This window comes from Saccopteryx leptura, chromosome 3 (genome assembly GCF_036850995.1).
Source record: "Saccopteryx leptura isolate mSacLep1 chromosome 3, mSacLep1_pri_phased_curated, whole genome shotgun sequence".
Lineage (NCBI taxonomy): Eukaryota > Metazoa > Chordata > Mammalia > Chiroptera > Emballonuridae > Saccopteryx > Saccopteryx leptura.
Window position 1 is genome coordinate 91,041,088 of NC_089505.1, and position 20,071 is coordinate 91,061,158.

Consider the following 20,071-nt stretch of genomic DNA (forward strand, 5'->3'; position numbering starts at 1 on the left):
GCTTAATAATCACTCTTAAGATACAATTTTTGGAAATACTAAAATATAAATTTGTTTTTCTAATTAGGAAAAAAGAAACTTAAGGGGTCTAATAAAACAATACCACATAACTGTCTCCATTAGTGTTATATTTTGAGGAAAAGATTACATTCTCCTGTTTAACAAATATATACTAAGTCTTGTTTAAAAACAAAGAGAGGATTACCATCCTAAACTATTTCATATTACACTGAAATTTAAAGAAATATTAAGTACTGCCTGCAATAAACAGGCCACTGCATTCAACTTAGGCCTAGAACTCACTGCTATTACCTAGAGAGGCCTGTTATCGTTATAGTTAATGGAACAAGATTCAGGCTGTAATTTGGAAAGCCACACGTGTATTTTCATTAAGTTTACATAAGCCAATGTGCATGGGTAGGCAATTCCTGGGCAATTTAAGCTAAAGTGTTATTACTCCTCCGAACTCTGGAATTTCTTGATTCTTGGCCCTTCTTATATTTCTTCTCTTCCATCTTCCTGGCCCCTAGTCTGTGCACCAGAAGCACATAACAACAGCAGAGAGGAAAAGACCACACGTCAATTAGATGTCAGGGGTGTCAAGGGCTGCCGCACCAGTGAGGAGACAGTGAGCCAGACTCCCAAGCGGCACATACACGTCACTGCACTCATTCTAACAAGAAACGTCTCCTCCATAGCTCTTGCGGTTAAGTGTTATTAAAGCATGCAGGACTTGAAAACAAGACCAAGGTGACACAAACTCTAAATCCAGAGTGCCTCAATAGGAAAACTCAGCCTTTGCAAAGGCAGCAGCATTTCAGCAGGAAAAGGGCTTAAGTCAAAAGAATTTCCTTTTCTGGATTTAGCATCCTAAGAGATTAGGGATCTTTGTTAAAAGATTCCAGACCAATCTTATAGTATTTTTGATGTTCCTAAAGCTGACATCATCAGGAAATTCAAGCAACGATTTCCAAACTGCAAGTTTTAAACAAGAGGCACTATCCCCATGAGGGACACACTGTGGAGGCTGCCCAGGCAGAATTTCAACGGCATACTTCAGTATATTATTTAATAAAACAACAAAACCCACATCAAAAGGATAAACCTAGGGGCCCTCTGAGCCTTTGTATCCTGCTGCTAGGCAGCCTTTTGAACTTGCTGGGGTAACTGCTTCCACAATGTGCCAGACTTTGATCACATTTGGCCTAGTTATTAGTTTCTTTTGAACCACAGACTTTCAACTCGAGATCATTTACAGCTTTATTGAACAGGGGCATGTTTGGTCATTAAAAAAGAAAAAAGCCTCTGGGTATCAGGTGGGAAGAATGCAAGGCTGAAAAAATAGGGGTGATTTTCATAATACCACTCCTGTCGGGGTCAGTGATTTTATGTGGCTAATTGTCTCATCCTCCCTTGACACGTTCCACCCTTGCAAACGGCACGCTGAACAGCTCAGCAGCTGTGTCCCCCCGCTGCTCATCTGGGCTGGGTGGCGGGAAAGGAGCGGGTGCTAGGCAACAGCAGCAGCTGAGGCTCGGGCTGGCCTCCCACTCACGCCCTGGCTCTTCTCTGGTCCAGAACGCGCACTAAGCGCAGCAATGCGCAGTGAGGTCCAAAACAAGTCCGGGACGGGGCCTCCACACTCAGCAAACACGGAGGGGAAACAGAACATAAACAAGCAACTGGAGTACTATTATAATCTTTACCTTTCCCTGATTTCTAATCTGGATCTGAAGTAGCTAGAGGAGGCAATAATAATAATGGTTTGCATTTCTGAGGGCTCACTCTGTGCCAGGCACTTAGAGCAGGTGTTCTTCTTGGGACACACGGATTGTTATTCTAATACTACAAGACAGGGACAGTCAAGTAACCTGTTCCAAACCTCATAGTTAGGGCCAGAGGCAGGACCCACCCTGGGTCTGCTGCCCAACCTTGGCACAGCTGGGGCTGGAATGGAAAAGAAAATTTCCAGCTGGAATAATCCAGGAAGGTCTCAGTCGGGCCACCTTCAGGAGCAGAGAATTCACTGTCTGCTGCCCACAGGGCAGGAATATGGGAGCCCACAGGCTACCATCCATGAAACCTGACTCTGGAATACCCAGACCTTCCTTCCTGTGAGCGGCGAGGCACCTCAGTGACCAGCTCAGTGGCAGAAGCAAGACAGTCAGCAAATTCCCCCTGCCCCGGGAGGCTGTTGCAGTATCTAAAACGAAACTGCCCTTCCTTTGGTCTCTTTTCAGTCCATGTGTGAACTTGTCGGCTTCCATGCACAGGAACTTGCTTGGCCCTGGAAGTGCCTCTCTGCCTACACGTTCTGATGGTCTCTATGTCCGCTTCCTCAGACGTGCAGAAAACCTGAACTGGTACCACTGCAGCTGGGCATGAGGCAAAGAAAGCAGACAAGCCCTGCTTGGCACTGCTTCAAATGAGAAGCAGGCATATCTTTTTGGAATGACTTCTTCTCTGTTTAATTACCCGTAAGTGGGTAATGATGTCTTCCACAGACATCCTCACCTGTGAAGGCAGAAGGTCGGAATGCAGCCAAGCGGGGTAACAAATTAAGGATTGTCATTTGGATCAGCGAGTTCTTGCTGTTCCTGCATTTCAGCACCCACTGGCACACCTGGGAGAGGAAGGGTACAGGGTTGGCGAGGGAAAGTGACGTGTGGAGCCTCGGGAGCGGCCTCTTGCCACCTACCTGATCAAATTTCTCCTCCATCAAGTCTCTGCAGCACCGACTCTCCACCAGCGTGGACTTGGCTGGGCTGGGGGCAGCCCCGAACCCCAGGAGGCCTTGGTGGGAGCTGTACCCCAGCAGTCCCACCAAGGCGTTCGACTGCTGGGGCTGTATGGCCTGGAGGCTGGTGAAGGGGGTGATGTGACGAGGTTTCGTCCCGAAGCCCATGAGATCTTTGCAGTACTTGTCATGTACCAGCTGCTGCTGTGTGATCTCCTCCATTTCTTCTCTCAGGCGCTATACACGAGGGGATAAAACCTTTACCTCCAAGTGCTCTATGCCCGGGCACTGAGAGTTTACAGAGCCACACGTCTGCCTGACCCTGAAAGGAAACATCGCCAACGTGGAGGGTGGCTGCTTTTCCACTTCACGATTATAGTGTCCCCAGAACCTTGCAGGAGGCCTGACTTGGTTCTAATTTAGGCAGAAGAGCACCACCTACTGAACAATAAAGAAGCAGTCGGGGCCGGCTGCCAGGGACTCTTACCACCTCCCCCCAGACTGGTTTCCGGAAAGCTGACTTGCAAACTGCTGTGTGTGCCTACAGACCCGAGATCACAGCAAGGAAGCCCCCTGCCAGGTGAGGGCAGCCCTTCGCCCACATCCTATTCAGGACAGTCTGCTGTCCTTCTTGCCAGAAACCCAGGTAGAGACAACTTAGGCAAGTCATTTTCTCCGAACCCTAGGAACTCCATAGGAGATGTGTGACAAGCTGGCTGGCACACAGCTCGCATCTATGCCCTATTCAGAGGGCTGCTTAGCAATTCACCCTCCGACAGTCCAAAACGAGAAGGCTCTAAAACAATCTTCGAAACCTCCAAACTTTTCTTGACACAGATGTTTTTTTTCTCGAAAAATCTTGTCTACTATTCTTCTCAAGGTCACCAGTAACGCTTATGCTGCTAAATCTGACGGTCAGTTCTCAGCCCTCATCTTATTTGACTTATATCCAGCATTTGATCCAACTTACTATTTCCTCCCTCCTACAACTCCTTCTTCACTTGGCTTCTCGGACCCAGAGCTCTCCCGCCCACCCCCCTTGGTCTACTTTGGTTGCTCCTCATCTTCTGACCCCAGGTTCTCCAACGCCATCTCTTCTCCAACTACTAGTTTTCTGCGGTTCTCATCCAGTCTCCTGACTTGAAATGACATCTGTCGATAACTCCCAAATCTATATCTTTCGCTCACAGCTCTTCCCAGAACTATTCACTATCTCTACTCAGATCTGAACAGGCAGCTTAACCTTCACCCGCTCAAGAGCAGAGTCCTGCCCCTCCACCTGTAGCTGGTCTAAGCCTGCTCCTGCCATCTCAATCTTCCCACCTCGGTAAGTGGCAGCTCCCTCCTTCCGGTTGCTCAGGCCAAAAACCTTGACTCCTTCTCTCCCACTGACCTCTAAATCCCACATTCAAACTCCAGCCCCCCCCCGGGACCTCTCTACCTCCCACTATGGTCCGGGCCACAAAGGTCCCCTGCGAAGACGGCTGCAGTTCCCTCTGAATTAGACTCCCGGCTTCAGTCCTTGCCCCTCCAACAACCCATTTTCAACACAGTGGCTAGAGCAATTCTTTTGAAACATGAGTCAAATGTCACTCCACTGCTTAAAACCCATTAACAGCTTTCCACTTCACATACGGAGTCTACAGAGTGATTTCTGAGACCCTGTGTGATGCCCACTCCCCGCCCCAGTGTTCCTGACTTCTCTCCCACCACCTCCTCCCTCCCACTCTGCTCAGCCACAGTGGTGAGCCTGCTGTTCCCCAAACAAAGCAGGGTGCTCCTGCCTCGGGGCCTCCGTGTCTGCAGAACCAGCTGTCCGGAATGCTCTTCCCCAGGTACTGGTGTGGCTTTTTTCTCACCTCCTTCATGACTGCTCAGAGTCAACATACTTTAAAATGTAATCTTTAATCCATGCCAGCATCCCCTATTCCTTTTCCCACCCTGCTTTTCTTCATGTCATGGTATTCACGCTGTATGATATACTATGTAGTTTTACTTATTTGTGTGTTGTCTGTCTCCCCTGCTACAATGTAGCGTTTCATTCACGCTGCATCACTCTAGCTCAGCCGTTCTCAACCTGTGGGTCCGATGGCTTTAGGCGACCCCTGTGTTTTGGTCGTTCGACCCCCGCCAGGGTCGCGACCCACAGGTTGAGAACTGCTGCTCTAGCTCTTAACATGTGATGTAGCTTGCCTATAGCATGAGAAAATTATAGTACCTTACATTTGTATAGTTATTAATAACTTACAAAGTACTGTCATCTCTGAGTTAGGTGACACCAACCTGTTTTACTGGAAGGAAACCAAGATCCCAGAGCTGCCTGGGTGACACCGGAAAGCACCACTTTATACTTCAGTGGGCAAACTTCCGAGGGCCACCACGTAAGGACTTCCCACTACACATCAGGTGTTGTGCTGGGCAGTGTACATATATCTAGACACCTCCCAGGAACTCAGTGAGGTGGATAAGATTCCTGTCAAAGGTGAGTAAAATGAGGCCGAAGCAGGTGTAGTAATTTCTCCGAGATGCCAAGTATGGAGAGGAGCTGGAATTCAAAGCCAGATCCTGTCCTATTGCTACAATAGGGCAGCACGTGCTGCCCCACATCTAGGGCACAGCCACTACTAAGTGATCACTGAATCTATTAAAGCAGGAGGCCCGGGGGTAAATTTCACATCAACCTGCTCCCACAGGAAGATTCTCAGATGGAGCTCCACCTCCCAGACATATCTGGAATCCAGCTCCTGTGTCTGCACAGCCAGTGCTCGTTGAAGCCACCATGGAGGCCTGCCCAGACGACTGTAACGCCTCCTGTAACAGCCGTGGCAATGCGACCTCCACCCATCAGGGCCCCAGCTGCTACTCTGAAATCGATCGCCAATTTGTGCCAAGGCCACACTTTCCGTGGGCTGCTCCTGGCCAGTGACCACACACAGCAGGAATGTTAAGGCAGGCCCCCCACGACAGCTCTGCGACACAGATGAGGACGCCCCCACCCCCCGTCTCCCCCTCCTTGCTCAGTCAGGGTCAACTGTGCACTGAAGTCTCACGGCTCTCCCACCTCCCTCCCCACCTCTCACAGGCTATTTCATTAATAAAATCCTTGTACTTTAAAACCCATCCGTGCAGTTGCTTTTCAAGCTACTCACCTTCTAATTGGTCTCCCTGCTTCTATTCTTGCCTCTCCACAAGTCTTTTCCCACAAGAAGCCAACCCATCATTAACAAAGTATGACATCGCACCGCCCCCGCATACACACTTCCAATGTTTGCCCCTGCAGTGAGAATAAACACTAGTGTTCACAAGAACTACGAGGTCTATTAATCTGGCCCTGTCCTCCCGCTCCCCTGCTCAGGTACACCAGTCACACTTCCCTTCTTTCTGTTCCTTGAACTTGTCCAACTCTCTGCCACCTCAAAGCCTCTGCCTGGAACATCATCTCCCTGCAAGACTGGCTCCTCATCATATGGGTCTCAGCTCAAACGTCACCACCTCAAGGACCTTCCCTGACTCACCAGTCACACACCTCCACCCACTACCCTTCATCCCGTTTCTTCATAGAACTTGTTACTATCTAAAATCATCTTGTTTATTTATTGCCTGTTTTCCCTGTAAAGTGTCAGCTCCGTTGAGGACAGGACTCTCGCCTTGCCTTGCTCACAGCATGGCGTGGGGAGCCCGGACTCCCCTCTGAAACAGCTCCTCACCTCTCCCTCCATGCTGCTGATCCGGACAAGCTCGTTGAGGATCAGCAGAGCTCCGTGGATCCGATCGTCCCGATTCATGCCTTTCTCCTTGGCCAAGGTCTCATCAAACCCCTTCTCTGCTTCTTCAAATGTGTGCTATGTAGAGATGAAGAATGCCTCAATTACCTAACATCCCAGTTAGATAGAACATTGGCAAACCCTACCCAGGGGGTTCTGAGGAGTTAGTGTGCCCGCTCAGTGCCTTGTACCAATATCAAAGACAATACTAACTTATCCAGCTCTTGCCTTTAATTCAGCTTCAACTCTCACAATACCATGAGGCGGATACCATTACTGTTTCTGTTTTTATAGATAACCAAGACTCAAAGAAATTATGTGACTTGTCCCAGGTCACAGAGCAAAGCCAGGCCAAGACTAGAACCCAGGTCTCCAATCCTGTGTTCAGGGCTCTTTTCATTCTCTTGTCAAGAGCAATCAACACTGAACTCAAGATTCCAGAGGAGAGAATAGCATGTTCTATTCTGAGACATCCATGTTTCCATACTTTAACATCTCTGAAAAGGGACATCTTATAATTGTTGACAAGAAGGCACTGAGTTATAGTTTAATTGGCATCATATTTTAGTAGGACATAAAACAGTGGTAAGGTATCGATGGATCTTTGCTGTGTTGAAAAAAAATATTTTGAATTATACTGAGCTTACAGTATAATTATACTGAGCAAACAAGTATAATGACTTGTTTGAGACCAAAGCAAACATGACACTTGCTGCGTGGCAAGGGGCCTGGAGCAACCCGAGGCCCCACAATACTCGATGTAAACATGCTTTGCGGTGGCCGGAATGGAACCCTCTCCTCACCCTATACCACTGAGGTTTCTGCATCTCCTTCGGTTCCCGCTGGGTGGTGAGAATCAGACAGGCCCGAAGGGCGGCTACAGCTCCCTCACGGATGGCCTGCTTGGGGTCCCACACGGCCACAAAAATGTTGTCAAAGAAGGGTTGCACTTGCTGGAAGAAGAAGGTGGGGACGCTGATGGCCAGCTCACGGAGAACCAGAACCTAGGAGAGACAGGCACGCTCAGAACGCTCATCCGCACCACAGTTTCGCTCTCTCAGGAATATAGGCCCTGGCTTCCCAGAACCTATACACATTAGGAAAAGAGCGGACTTGCCCACTCTGCCAGCTTGGAAATTCTGGGGCTCTAGGAGGGAAAGGAGAACTGCTCAGACATCTGTGTCCATCATCCCAGGGTGTCTACACAGAATGCGTGTAGTGTTAGAACCTAAGCTCTGGAAGGCAGACATGTTTGTTTTCTATACTGCTCTACCGATAGCCTAGAATACAACAAGTAGTCAGTAAACAATTATTGAATAAATGGAAAACCCTTTTTAATGCCTAACCTTGCTATTATTTTCATTTGACAGTGGAAGAAACTAAAGGTCAGAAGTTGTCCCAAATTACAGAGTTAGAAGTGGCAAAGCCAAGACTTGAATCAGGGTCCAAATGTGTGTTGTCGTCCCCTGCACCCCCCCCCCCGGCACACACACACACACACACACACACACACACACACACCCCATGCTCGCCTCATGGTGCTGCCTCCTAAGGAGGAAGCTGACTGGAAAGGATCTAACTGAGCCTGAGATTCCCAGCATATTTGTGCCCAAATCCTCTCTTAAAGTGAGCCTCTCCCCCATCTCCCAGCCTGGAGTCCTAGCCCATCGAAACAGCCTTTTTCAGGGACAAGGTTCGGAAAGCAGGGAAGATGTGCCCCCAGAAGAAATAGGATAAGAAGCCATCACTCCCCCAATGCAGAACAGTCAATGGGAATAGGGAGTCTGGACTAAATACTAATGAACAAATGTCCAAAAAATAAACAGGAAAGGCTGACGAACGCTCCCACAGAGGCTAGTGAAGGTACCTACTTCCCCTGTCCCTCTCTTACATATGCAGAGACCTTGGCCAAGACACTGAAGGTACCAGGCAGACAGCACAGGTGTCTGGGGCTTTGTAAACCCTTTGGCTGTGGCTTCTTCTCTTTCTACGGCTAAGGGGTGCCTTCTGCCTAGGAGGCAATTTGATTCTAGAAAATCAGAGGTCAGAATAAACACTGCACTTAGGGCTACCTCTCAAGCAACAAAAAAGGACTTTTAAGATTCCCCTTCAGGTAGAAAGCTCAGGGTGAAGACAGAAAGGAACTCAGGACAGAACCTGGAGTGTCCCCTGGCCTTCTCCACCCGCCAGGACCTAAGCACACAGCGTGAAGGACGCCGATATGGCGCCATGCTCCCCGGCCTGGCTGTGCTCCCCCCGCGGGCACTCACAGCTGCATGTCTCCGGCCCTCGTTGCGGTCAGCACCCAGCCATTCCAGGGCTCGCTTCACCTCAAACTCCACGTACTCAGCAGTAAAAGTGTCCCCAGCCATGGCGAGGCGACCAATGGCCTTGGACGCCATTTCCATGACAACTGGGTCATTGGAGGGGAGGAGGTTCCGAAGATAATTAGCGAACCGGCCAATTCGGGTGGCATTCCCACCTTCCACTCCTATGAGGCTGGCTGGAAAAGAGAAAGGCAAGCAGTGAGGCTGGCCATGTGCTGGCCAGGAAACACGCTGCCTCCAAAGGCCAGCCGGCCAGTGACCCCTTCCCCTCACTCTGAGTACAGACCGCAACTGCCAGATGGGAAGGAACGCAGGTAACTTTCATTTTAACCAACAGATCTGATATTTGTATAAGGACTATTTGCATAAAGCCAAATGCCCTCATCTTTGTACCTAAAATTTGTGTTCCCAAAAAGAAAAGGAAAAGATACCGGGACTGAATAATAAATCACAGGCTGGGTGACCGCCTCTGGGGGCTGAAGACTACCGGCCTTTTGTTCACTGTCCCTCAGCATTACGTTCCCATTCATGAGCTCCACTACGCCAAACCCCATTCCAGAGAAACCAGACGTGCAAAACGCCACGTGGGGTGGTGCCAAGAAAGCAGGTGTCTAGTCTCAGCCCGGCACACAGTCTGGCCCTAGAAAAGTTACATAAAGGTTCTGAGGCCCCATACCTGAAAACAGCTGTTTTACCTGCATCCCAGGACTGCTGCTGGAATTAATACCTGAGTAAGTACCCCGAAAGCCACGAGGCTCCTTACACGTCAGTAAACAAATATGAACTAAGCAGCTAGTAAGCAGCAACCATAAAGTGCAGTGGACACAAAGGTGAACAGTCCTTTGTTCCCAGCTGAGACTCTGTCCTTACCTATGGCCAAGATGCCACCTTTCCTCTCATTGGCATCTGAGCTGGAAACCAGTTCAAAAATGTGATGGTTCAGCTGATCATAGAAGCGAGTGGACTCTTCTTGACTCATCTGCAAAGAAAGAGGTACTCAGAATAATGTCTAATGTCTTCCTGATGGTGACGGCGGCGATGGTGGTGTTTGGTGGAGTGGTTTCCAAAGATTAGGACCTGAGAGATAGCCAGCAGGTACTGTTCAAACTGAACACAACAAAAGTACTGCCAATTTCTAAACTGTAGAGCAACTGAACTCTCAATTCATGTTTATTCAACAAATAACATGAGTATACTCCATGGCCGACCATGTCCTATCCTAGGTTCTACCTAATACCAGCAGTATAAGAATGAACAAGACGCCCTGGCCGGTTGGCTCAGTGGTAGAGCGTCGGCCTGGCGTGCAGAAGTCCCGGGTTTGATTCCCGGCCAGGGCACATAGGAGAAGCGCCCATCTGCTTCTCCACCCCTCCCCCTCTCCTTCCTCTCTGTCTCTCTCTTCCCCTCCCGCAGCGAGGCTCCATTGGAGCAAAGATGGCCTGGGCGCTGGGGATGGCTCCTCGGCCTCTGCCCCAGGTGCTAGAGTGGCTCTGGTCGCAACAGAGCGACGCCCCGGGTGGGCAGAGCGTCGCCCCCTGGTGAGCGTGCCGGGTGGATCCCGGTCGGGCGCATGTGGGAGTCTGTCTGACTGTCTCTCCCCGTTTCCAGCTTCAGAAAAATACAAAAAAAAAAAAAAAAAAAGAATGAACAAGACATCATCCCTGACCTGCAGTCTGGTCTCTGTTTTTTAAAAAAAAACCAAGCTCTTCAAACCCACCCCAATCAACGTTATCAGGCAGAAAGAATCAAAGGTTTGGAATGAATTGATGTTATCAGGCAGAAAGAATGAAAGCTCTGGAACGCGATGGGAAAAAGAAACAATAGTTTAAAAAGAGCTGACTCTCTGACTCTTTCAAGTGTCACAATACAGGAAATGCCACAGAAATGTGTTACTGCTGCAAAGGAACCTGCACGTTCTAGGGACATGAGAAACTGGGTACCTTTCTAAAACAGAATGTTACTTAGCCGTCAAAAGAAATCTAAACCAGTGATGGTGCACGTAGCCCAAGCACTCCATGATGAATGGCCCCAAATCACAGAAGCCCCAACCTCTCGCAGCTCCATGGTGACATAGTGCTGGAGCTCCTTGGCAGCTTTGGCCCTGGTCTCCTCATTGCGGCTCTTCAGGCCACTGGCAAACTGCTGCAGGACGCTCACATTGCTAGATGTCGTGGTAGCTGTGGTGGCGGCGGCAGGTCCGGTTCCAAGCATCTCGGCCTGAGGTTCTTTGGAGAGAAGTTTCCTTTAATATTCTGGATAACAAACTATGGCGGTGAATTTACTGACGGCCCCAGCTCCCCAACACAGACCTCTACCCTGTCCACATCAGGTAGGGGACCCTTACATGGCTGGGAGACCTGACTGAGGAACACATAGGGAGCCTTCGTTTATTCAATAATTACTCATGTTTAAAAGACGCAGCATAGTAAGAGGGTCACATTGTGGGCTGTGGAGCCAGACTACCCGAATTTGAATCCAGTCCCAAATTTTATACCTTGAGAAGATACTTAAAATGTCTATTTCTTCAACTGCAATACGGGAATAATAGTACCTAACTCATAGGATTGATGTGAGGATTAAATGAATTAATACAAGTTACTAAAAGTACTTAACAACCGCACTGGGCACAGTGAGTTCTTAATAATTGTTAGCTATATACATGGCACATTGCCAGCTGCTAGAAGTGGGGAGGTAAAGAGAATAAAACATGCCTACAACTGCCTCTTTCCTCGAGTTCAATTTAAAGAGGGTAAATATTCTACAGCAGCATTGTCCAACAGAAATAAAATACAAACCATAAATGTAATTTTAAATTTCCTACTAGCCATATCATAAAAGGTAAAAGAACAAGGTGAAATTAATACTTTAGTACAATATATCCAAAATATCATTTCAATGTTCTTAATTTAAAATATTGATATATTTTCTATTCTTTTTTTTTTTGTACTGAGGCTGTAAAATTGAGTGTGCATTCTACACTTAGGACAACCTCAGTCTAGACTAGTCACATTTTGAGTGCTCTAAGCCACACGTGGCTGGTACTGACTGCCTTGGACAGTGCAGTTCTGTAGAATTCCAAGGATTTGTAATTCTGTAGAATACTAGTACTTGGAATGCGAGCTAAAATAGATGGATTAGTTCCTGAGGTCATTCATTCATTCCTGAATTATGTACTGTCCCTTCCCTCAATGAGCTTACAAATAATCAGACAACCACAATAAAGTGGCCAGGCGAGGGCTCAGCCCAGACTGCTAGGTAGTCACATACAGTGTGTCCATAAAGTCATGGTGCACTTTTGACTGGTCACAAGAAAGCAACAAAAGACGATAGAAATGTGAAATCTGCACCAAATAAAAGGAAAACCCTCCCAGTTTCTGTAGGATGATGTGGCAGCATGTGCAGATGATGTAACACCGTGTATACAGCGGAGCAGCCCATGGCCATGCCAGTCAAGATGTGGACGGTACAGAGGAAAGTTCACTGTGTTCTGTGGCTCGCTAAATTCGAATCCATGACCAAAGTGCACCGTGAACATCAGCACGTTTTATAACAAAGCGCCACCACATAGGAATAACATTACTCGGTGGGATAAGCAGTTGAAGGAAACCAGCAGTTTGGTGGAGAAACCCCGTTCTGGGAGGCCATCAGTGACAAGTCTGTAGAGGCTATACGGGATAGATACCTAAGGAGCCCTAAAAAAATCTGTGCGTGAGCCCACATCGAACTGCACTGAACAGGTATGAAACTGGGAGAGTTTTCCTTTTATTTGGTGCAGATTTCACATTTCTATCATCTTTTGTTGCTTTCCTGTGACTGGTCAAAAGTGCACCATGACTTTATGGACACACTGTATATACCTATCCCAGGTATGCCCAGATTGGTTTTGAAAAACTTTTGAATACTCCAGTGCCAAGAAAATGACTGCAAAAGTTAGTGTCATCCTTCAGGGGTGAGGAGACCCAAGGATCCCGAACGAGAAAACTACTACAGAGTGCGAGACTATCGTCTGTAATGAGGGGGAGGGAGGCTCGCATGAAATTTCCATCCTCAGGAAAGAACCAGCCTATCTTTAAAAGTCTAACACAGCGCAAGGGCTCCAGGTAGAGTTCAATAAAATACTGGAAGCCAAATATCCGCAAGGTCTTGGCTATGGGCTTATGGAAGTTCAAGTTGGGAAGGTGGGGAAGCAGAGAGGATGAAACCCAAAGATGGAACCGAGCTCGGAGTCGGGGAATGGATCCTCCAGAAGTCTCCAGGTTGGAGTGCCAGGGGCTGACACTGACGCTGGTCCTCCGTGAGGACAATGTGCAGGTGGGGACGGACAGGCACAGAGACACATAGGCGCCCCGGCAGTACCGGGGTTGATGGGCGGGCCCTCGAGGCTCCAGAGACGCAGGTCAGGCTCAAGGGTCGGGGGTCTCTTGGAGGCCCAGAAGGAGGTGGGCGTTGCCTCGCAGGATGAGGGCCAAGGGCTCAGGTGGTGCCCAAGTCCGTGGGGCCACCTCTTAGGGGCCCCACGTCCCAGACGGGCGGCTTCCCCGGGCCTCCCCACGGACCAGGCTGGCTGTGGGTCTGGACGTTCCGCCGCCTTGGGAGGGGTCGGTGCCAGACTCAACTCACCGCGCGGCTTCGGCCAAGGCCTCAGCTGCCGCCACCAGCGCAGATACCGCCGCTTCAGGGCCCCAGCCCTACCACCTGCCTTCCCTGCTGTCCTCTAAGCCGGGCAGGAGGGAGGGCAGCTTCCCAGCCTTAAGGACCAATCGACAGGCGTAAGGAGACGATGGACTGAAACACCGACCAATAGTAATGAAGGAGAAGTGAGGCTCCGGGACCCGGCTTCCCCAGGGGGCGGGGACTGTTTGAATAGACAAACCACACGGCCAGTGGCAGGCAAAACGAGGTTTAGGTGCACTCGGGAGAACCAATCGGTCGTGAGTTGACTTCATTCACTTCCACGCACACATCCGGTGCATCACTACTATAATTCCCCTCTGCGTCTGGGGGTGCGGCTGTGCCCTGGGATGGGACTAAGCGATGGTAGGCGGAGATTCGCGACCCCGCCCTGCTTAATTATGAAAGAAGAGTGTGAGCCAGGAGGGTCGCTATAATTCCTGGAGTAAAAGACGTGAGATTTTCGGATTTATGGAACCGTGGTTTCTTTTTGATTAAATGTAATGTGTATTTGAAAAGTTTTTTACTTAGACTTCCCACTTTTCCAAAATTATCTAGCAAACAAGATCATTTGCGAGAAACCACGGCCAAATTTTAACTAAATGATTTAAACTCTTAAATCAATAATTTCAAAGCAACATCATTTTAAAAACATCTCTTCAAAAAAGAATAGGGCCCTGGCCGGTTGGCTCAGCGGTAGAGCGTCCTCCTAGCGTGCGGAGGACCCGGGTTCGATTCCCGGCCAGGGCACACAGGAGAAGCGCCCATTTGCTTCTCCACCCCTCTGCCGTGCCTTCCTCTCTGTCTCTCTCTTCCCCTACCGTAGCCAAGGCTCCATTGGAGCAAAGATGGCCTGGGCGCTGGGGATGGCTCTGTGGCCTCTGCCTCAGGCGCTAGAGTGGCTCTGGTCGCAACATGGCCACGCCCAGGATGGGCAGAGCATCGCCCCCTGGTGGGCAGAGCGTTGCCCCCTGGTGGGCGTGCAGGGTGGATCCCGGTCGGGCGCATGTGGGAGTCTGTCTGACTGTCTCTCCCTGTTTCCAGCTTCAGAAAAATGCAAAAAAAATAATAATAATAATAGCAAAAAAATAGAACTTGACTACATCTCAATTTTTAAAAAATCATGGTCTATTATAATAAATATTGGAAATTCCTAAATATTTCACAATAGGAGACTGATTAGAATATGATGCATTTATTGAATATTTTAAGGGAAACATGTAGATAAATATTTGCTACAAAGGAAAAGGGTTCACAATTTGTTTTGAAAGTATATAAATTATACAACAATATAAGTATAAAATAACCGTTAAAAGCAATTTATATATTTCTTATGTGTCTGTTACCATGGGGGAAATATACAACTACACTGTAATGGAATTTGGGGAAGATATACATTTTTTCTTTATATAGTATCATCAGTTGTGTAATAAAAAGATGTTGGGGCCTGAACAGGCGGTGGCGCAGTGGATAGAGCATTGGACTGGGATTCAGAGGACCCAGGTTTGAGACCCCGAGGTCGCCAGCTTGAGTGCGGGCTCATCTGGTTTGAGGAAAAGCCCACCAGCTTGAACCCAAGGTCGCTGGCTCCAGCAAGGGGTTACTCAGTCTGCTGAAGGCCCATGGTCAAGGCACATATGAGAAAGCAATCAATGAACAATTAAGGTATTGCAACGCGCAATGAAAAACTAATGATTGATGCTTCTCATCTCTCTCCGTTCCTGTCTGTCTGTCCCTGTCTATCCCTCTCTCTGACTCACTCTCTGTCTCTGTAAAAAATAAATAAGTAAATAAATATTTTAAAAGAAAGTTAAAAAAAAAAGGTGTTGGGGTTTTTTTTGTTGTTGTTTTGGTTGTTGTTCTTATTTTTTAAAGAAATGGAAGTTTCCAGAAGTGTTAAATTGCCAAATTAAAGAGGTTTGGTAATATTCTGTGGCTAATCAAATGCTTTGGCAAGTTGAAAAAAAATTATAGTTACTGTTTTAGGTTTAGAATCTCTTCGTTGCATTAATTCTTCTGTGAAATAATTGTTCCTCTGAATTTCACATTTTTACACTTGTGTTCAACATCTCTGTTTAATCGTTAAACATTTTTGAATATGTACTACATTCACTGTTCAAATCTCAAAATAAATAAAATTGTATTTATCACAGTCTTGCTCCACCTCATCCCCTCACCTGCTTTCTTAGTTCTTATGTAGCCCTAGAATTTCTTTATGTAAATACAAGCAAATATATATATTATTTTCCCATTTTGCTACACTTTATCACTCTTCTAAAAAAATTTCTACACTCTATCACTATTCTTTTAAAAAATTTAGTATAACTTAGAGATTATTTTAATATATAGAAAGCTTCCTTGTTATTTTGTTGTTGTTATAGCTTCATGGTATCCCATCACATGCATGTATCACCATTTATTTTTCTAGTCCTCTGTTGATGGACCTTTGTGTTGTTTCCAAATTCTTGGTACTACTAATGATGCTACAATGGATTCCTTTGTACATATATACCATGTTCCCTATGTATAAGACACACCCTTTTCCGGAAAATTTGGGGTCTAAAAACTGGGTGCATCATACACAGTTGTTGTGGCATTTCAAATACCATAGATGGAACTGAGGACAAGGCAATATATGAAGACAGTGATTCATCATCAGACACAGATGAGGACATGCTAATGGATGGGCTTTTGATAATGATGAAGACTTGCATGAATTTTATGATGAATAAAACTTGAGTTCAGCCTGACTAGGTGGTGGCGCAGTGCATGGAACATCGGACTGGACGCGGAGGATCCAGGTACGAAACCCCAAGGTCGCCAGCTTGAGTGCAGGCTCATCTGGTTAGAGCAAAGCTCACCAGCTTAAACCCAAGGTCGCTGGCTTGAGCAAGGGGTCACTCGGTCTGCTGTAGCCCCCCCAGTCAAGGCACATATGAGAAAGCAATCACTGAGAAACTAAGGTGCCGCAACAAAGAATTGATGCTTCTAATCTCTCTCCCTTTCAGTCTGTCTGTTCCTCTCTGTCTCTCTCTGTCTCTGTCACAAAACAAACAAACAAACTTGAGTTCAATAACTTTAATACTTTTTTTTTTCAAATTTCAGGCCCCAAAATTAAGGTCTTAAACATGGGAGTGTCTTACACAAGGGGAAATATGGTAATTTTACTCCCTGCAGCTATAGCAAAGTAAATACCCAGAAATGGCATTATAGGGTCAGAAAGTAAATGTATGTGTAGTTTGATGGATAGCGTCAAATTGAACTCTGAGGGAGGTACCAATTTTCATTTGCACCAGCAATATGAGATTTTTGCCACCCTAAAACATAATAAGGCTGTTTTTTAATTAACAATCAATCAAAGATGGTTTCACAGCAACAGTAACCAGTGCATTTGTAGGTCTCTTATAAATTTACAAAGAACTTTCTTATCCATTATATTAAAATAATAACTAACATTTATTAAGCACTTATGAAGAATCAGGCATTTTGGTGGACATTATAGAACAGTGCTTAAAAGCGGGGTGGAGTCAAACTAACTGAATCTGAAACTTAGCTCCAACACTTATTATTGACTATTGAGCACATACATAATATCAACATGCCAATTTTTTTATTTATAGAACTGGAAGGATTATAATGTACTTACTGTCAACTGATGATCAGATGGTTCTTGCCACCAATTCAACACCAACAGCAATCCCCAATTTGGGATGTGGTGAAGAAAATTTTTTTCAGAGCAAACAGCTCAATTATGATACAGCACAGCTGTGAAAACAGCTCAACAGTGTTACAGCTCAATTATGAAATATCTTCAGTGTTTCCAGAGGCAGAAACACAATCATCTGTTGAAAGTGTGCTCCCAGACTCAGAGGAGAGTTATCTTATATAGACAAAAATCACTTTTCCCTGGTCCCTGATTGGTCTGTCCTCATGCAAAATGAAGATTCCAAATCCTCACAGTTTGATTGGTCTGAAAGGTATTGTGCTGATTGGTCAGTGAAGATGTTGATGTGGGTGTAGGGGGGTAGATATAGCTGCATAGTTCTGACAGAACAGGGAAAACCTGAATCCTATTGGTTGAACTAGGCTACCAGGACCTCCTTTATACAGGTTGACTCAGGCAGAGGAGCATTTTGTAGGCAAACAGGTCAGGGCTAGAGGCAGGGAGCTCAGTGCAGGCTTCTTCCTGAAACATGGTTTACTTGAAAGGCCTTTTTAGAAATGACTGTTAGGCCCTGGCCAGTTGGTTCAGTGGTAGAGCGTCGGTCTGGTGTGCAGGAGTCCCGGGTTCGATTCCCGGCCAGGCACACAGGAGAAGCGCCCATCTGCTTCTCCACCCCTCCCCCTCTCCTTCCTCTCTGTCTCTCTCTTCCCCTCCCGCAGCCAAGGCTCCATTGGAGCAAAGTTGGCCCGGGTGCTGAGGATGGCTCTGTGGCCTCTGCCTCAGGCGCTAGAATGGCTCTGGTTGCAACAGAGCAACCCCCCAGATGGGCGGAGCATCCCCCCCTGGTGGGTGTGCTGGGTGGATCCCTGGTTGGACGCATGCAGGAGTCTGTCTGACTGCCTCCCCATTTCCAAATTCAGAAAAAATACAAAAAAAAAAAAAAAAAAAAAAAAGATTGTTAAATGCTTTTTTTTTTTTTTTTTTAATGAAAATGAGCTCAGTTAGCCACCAGTAGCCCTTCTTAGTATGTACTGTTTTTCTTAAGAGCCATACAACCATGGTAGGCACTGTTGTGGGGGTTAATATATGTAAAGTACCTAAAACACTACATGATATATGGGAACAGTTAATAAATGCTGCTACTGTTACTTCTGAACATTTCTACAAGGCAGGTTGTATTGTTCCCACTTTATAGTTGATCCAGGAGTAAACTGGCATACAGAGGGATTGGGTCATACAGTTGGTAAGTGAGAAATTAAAAATATCTGTTTCTTCCTCTTGTCCCATTTGACAGTATAGGTTATTTTGGTTTGACCAGCATTGCAAGTATGTGCTAGGTGCTAAAGTTGTACATTAATAACCAGCTAGCTGGTAAGGGAGGGGACCATGTATATGTCTATACAGGGCTGGCTTCCTGTCTTGAACTGCTTAATGATTTTTTAAATAAGGGGCCCCACATCTTTATTTTGCACTGGGTACCAAAATTATGTAGTCAATTCTATGTACTTATATGTTATATTTGTAGTATAACTTTAACTGATATAAAAGATGTGTAACATACAATTTATACACAGTAAAACACACAATACCTTTTATTGTAAATTCCACATAGCCAATTGATTCTGACAGTATGCTTCTTCTGATATTGCACATAGCTTCCGTATGGTTGCAATTGACCAATGAGTATATTTCCAACATTTTGGTTGATATCTCCTTTTATGTGAATGAATAAGAGCAAAGTGAAGCAAGAGATATCTTGACATTTCACTAGTTTGGCAATGATATGAAGCCTTCTTTGCTGAACTGGATAATAATTTTCCAAAACTGGAAGAATAGTTCCTCAATTTTTTTGCTGCTATTCATGACATAACAGCTGCAGAATTTACACAATTTTAAGTTTATTCTGCATGATAAACTTTGTTCAGTCACTTTCGTAAGTCTAGATTATCAACAATTATCATGCATTTGCTTTTTGCAGGACATAACCATTCCTACCACGGCCGATTTAAAGCTACCAGCGGATGTCGCTGAATGAGAAGCTGGGAAAAGATGAGCAGAAGCATATTGTTTTATGGTATTTCCACACTGCAGATACAAATGTGAATAACCTGTAGAGCATGAAGGGTAATAAAAATCCAGTAATCAGGAAGTAATGGGCTTTGAATCTTTGTTATTTTCATTTTTAAGATAACTTACATGATTGTACGTTTGTATAGTTTAATTTTTTTAACTTTTTAATTTTTATTTATTCTTTGTAGAGAAGAGAGAGAGAGAGAGAGCAGGAAGCATCAACTCCCACATGTGCCTTGACCAGTCAAGCCCAGGGTTTCAAACCAACGACCTCAGGGTTTCAGGTGAACCTGCCATGATAGGTCAGGTGCGTAGTTTAATTTTAATAATGGATGTGCTTAATGACTAACTCACAAAATTCCCCCCAATTTAACAACTGGCTCTCTCCAAACAGTGGGCAACGAAGGCTGGCAATGAAGACACAGAGCTGGCCACCTGGTAGGGTGGGAAGGCCAGTTACTTGTATGATACGAGTAAGTGAAACTAAATTATGGATGAATAGGCAGGAAGGGCAATTTCTGGCATTGGTAATTGCACGATAGAAAGTGGAAATTTTTGCTATTGTGATTATTAAGAGTTAATTTCTTGGACATCATTTTCCATTTCAGAGCTTCAAGTTTCCCATTTAAGGGGGGGGGGGATAATTATACCTTTCTTATCTCCCTCAATGTGCTCCCTGGTTTTTGTCCATTTTGTTAACTGCTGTGTACAATAGTGCTCAATAAATGCCTGTTGCATACTGACTGAAAAAAAAGAATGCGTCCTGTTTTCGGTGAATGAAAGCTCTCAGTCAATTGGAAAGCCACACGCATATGTAGTGGATGTTTTGACGCTAAGA

General features: G+C 46.2%; 1 protein-coding gene across 1 annotated transcript in view; it reads right to left on the reverse strand.

Annotated features, from left to right (window-relative positions):
* The window catches only part of MTOR (mechanistic target of rapamycin kinase), a 118,314-nt gene extending 104,749 nt beyond the window's left edge, over positions 1-13,565 (reverse strand). Inside the window, exons 1-8 of the mRNA XM_066375064.1 lie at positions 13,449-13,565; positions 10,878-11,053; positions 9,699-9,807; positions 8,772-9,004; positions 7,305-7,505; positions 6,445-6,579; positions 2,699-2,974; positions 2,515-2,623 (exon numbers count right to left, since the gene is read on the reverse strand). Of these exons, the coding sequence (XP_066231161.1) occupies positions 2,515-2,623; positions 2,699-2,974; positions 6,445-6,579; positions 7,305-7,505; positions 8,772-9,004; positions 9,699-9,807; positions 10,878-11,039 (1,225 nt within the window). The 5' untranslated portion in view covers positions 11,040-11,053; positions 13,449-13,565. The remainder of the gene's footprint in view (positions 1-2,514; positions 2,624-2,698; positions 2,975-6,444; positions 6,580-7,304; positions 7,506-8,771; positions 9,005-9,698; positions 9,808-10,877; positions 11,054-13,448) is intronic.
* Between the last annotated feature and the right edge of the window lie 6,506 nt (positions 13,566-20,071).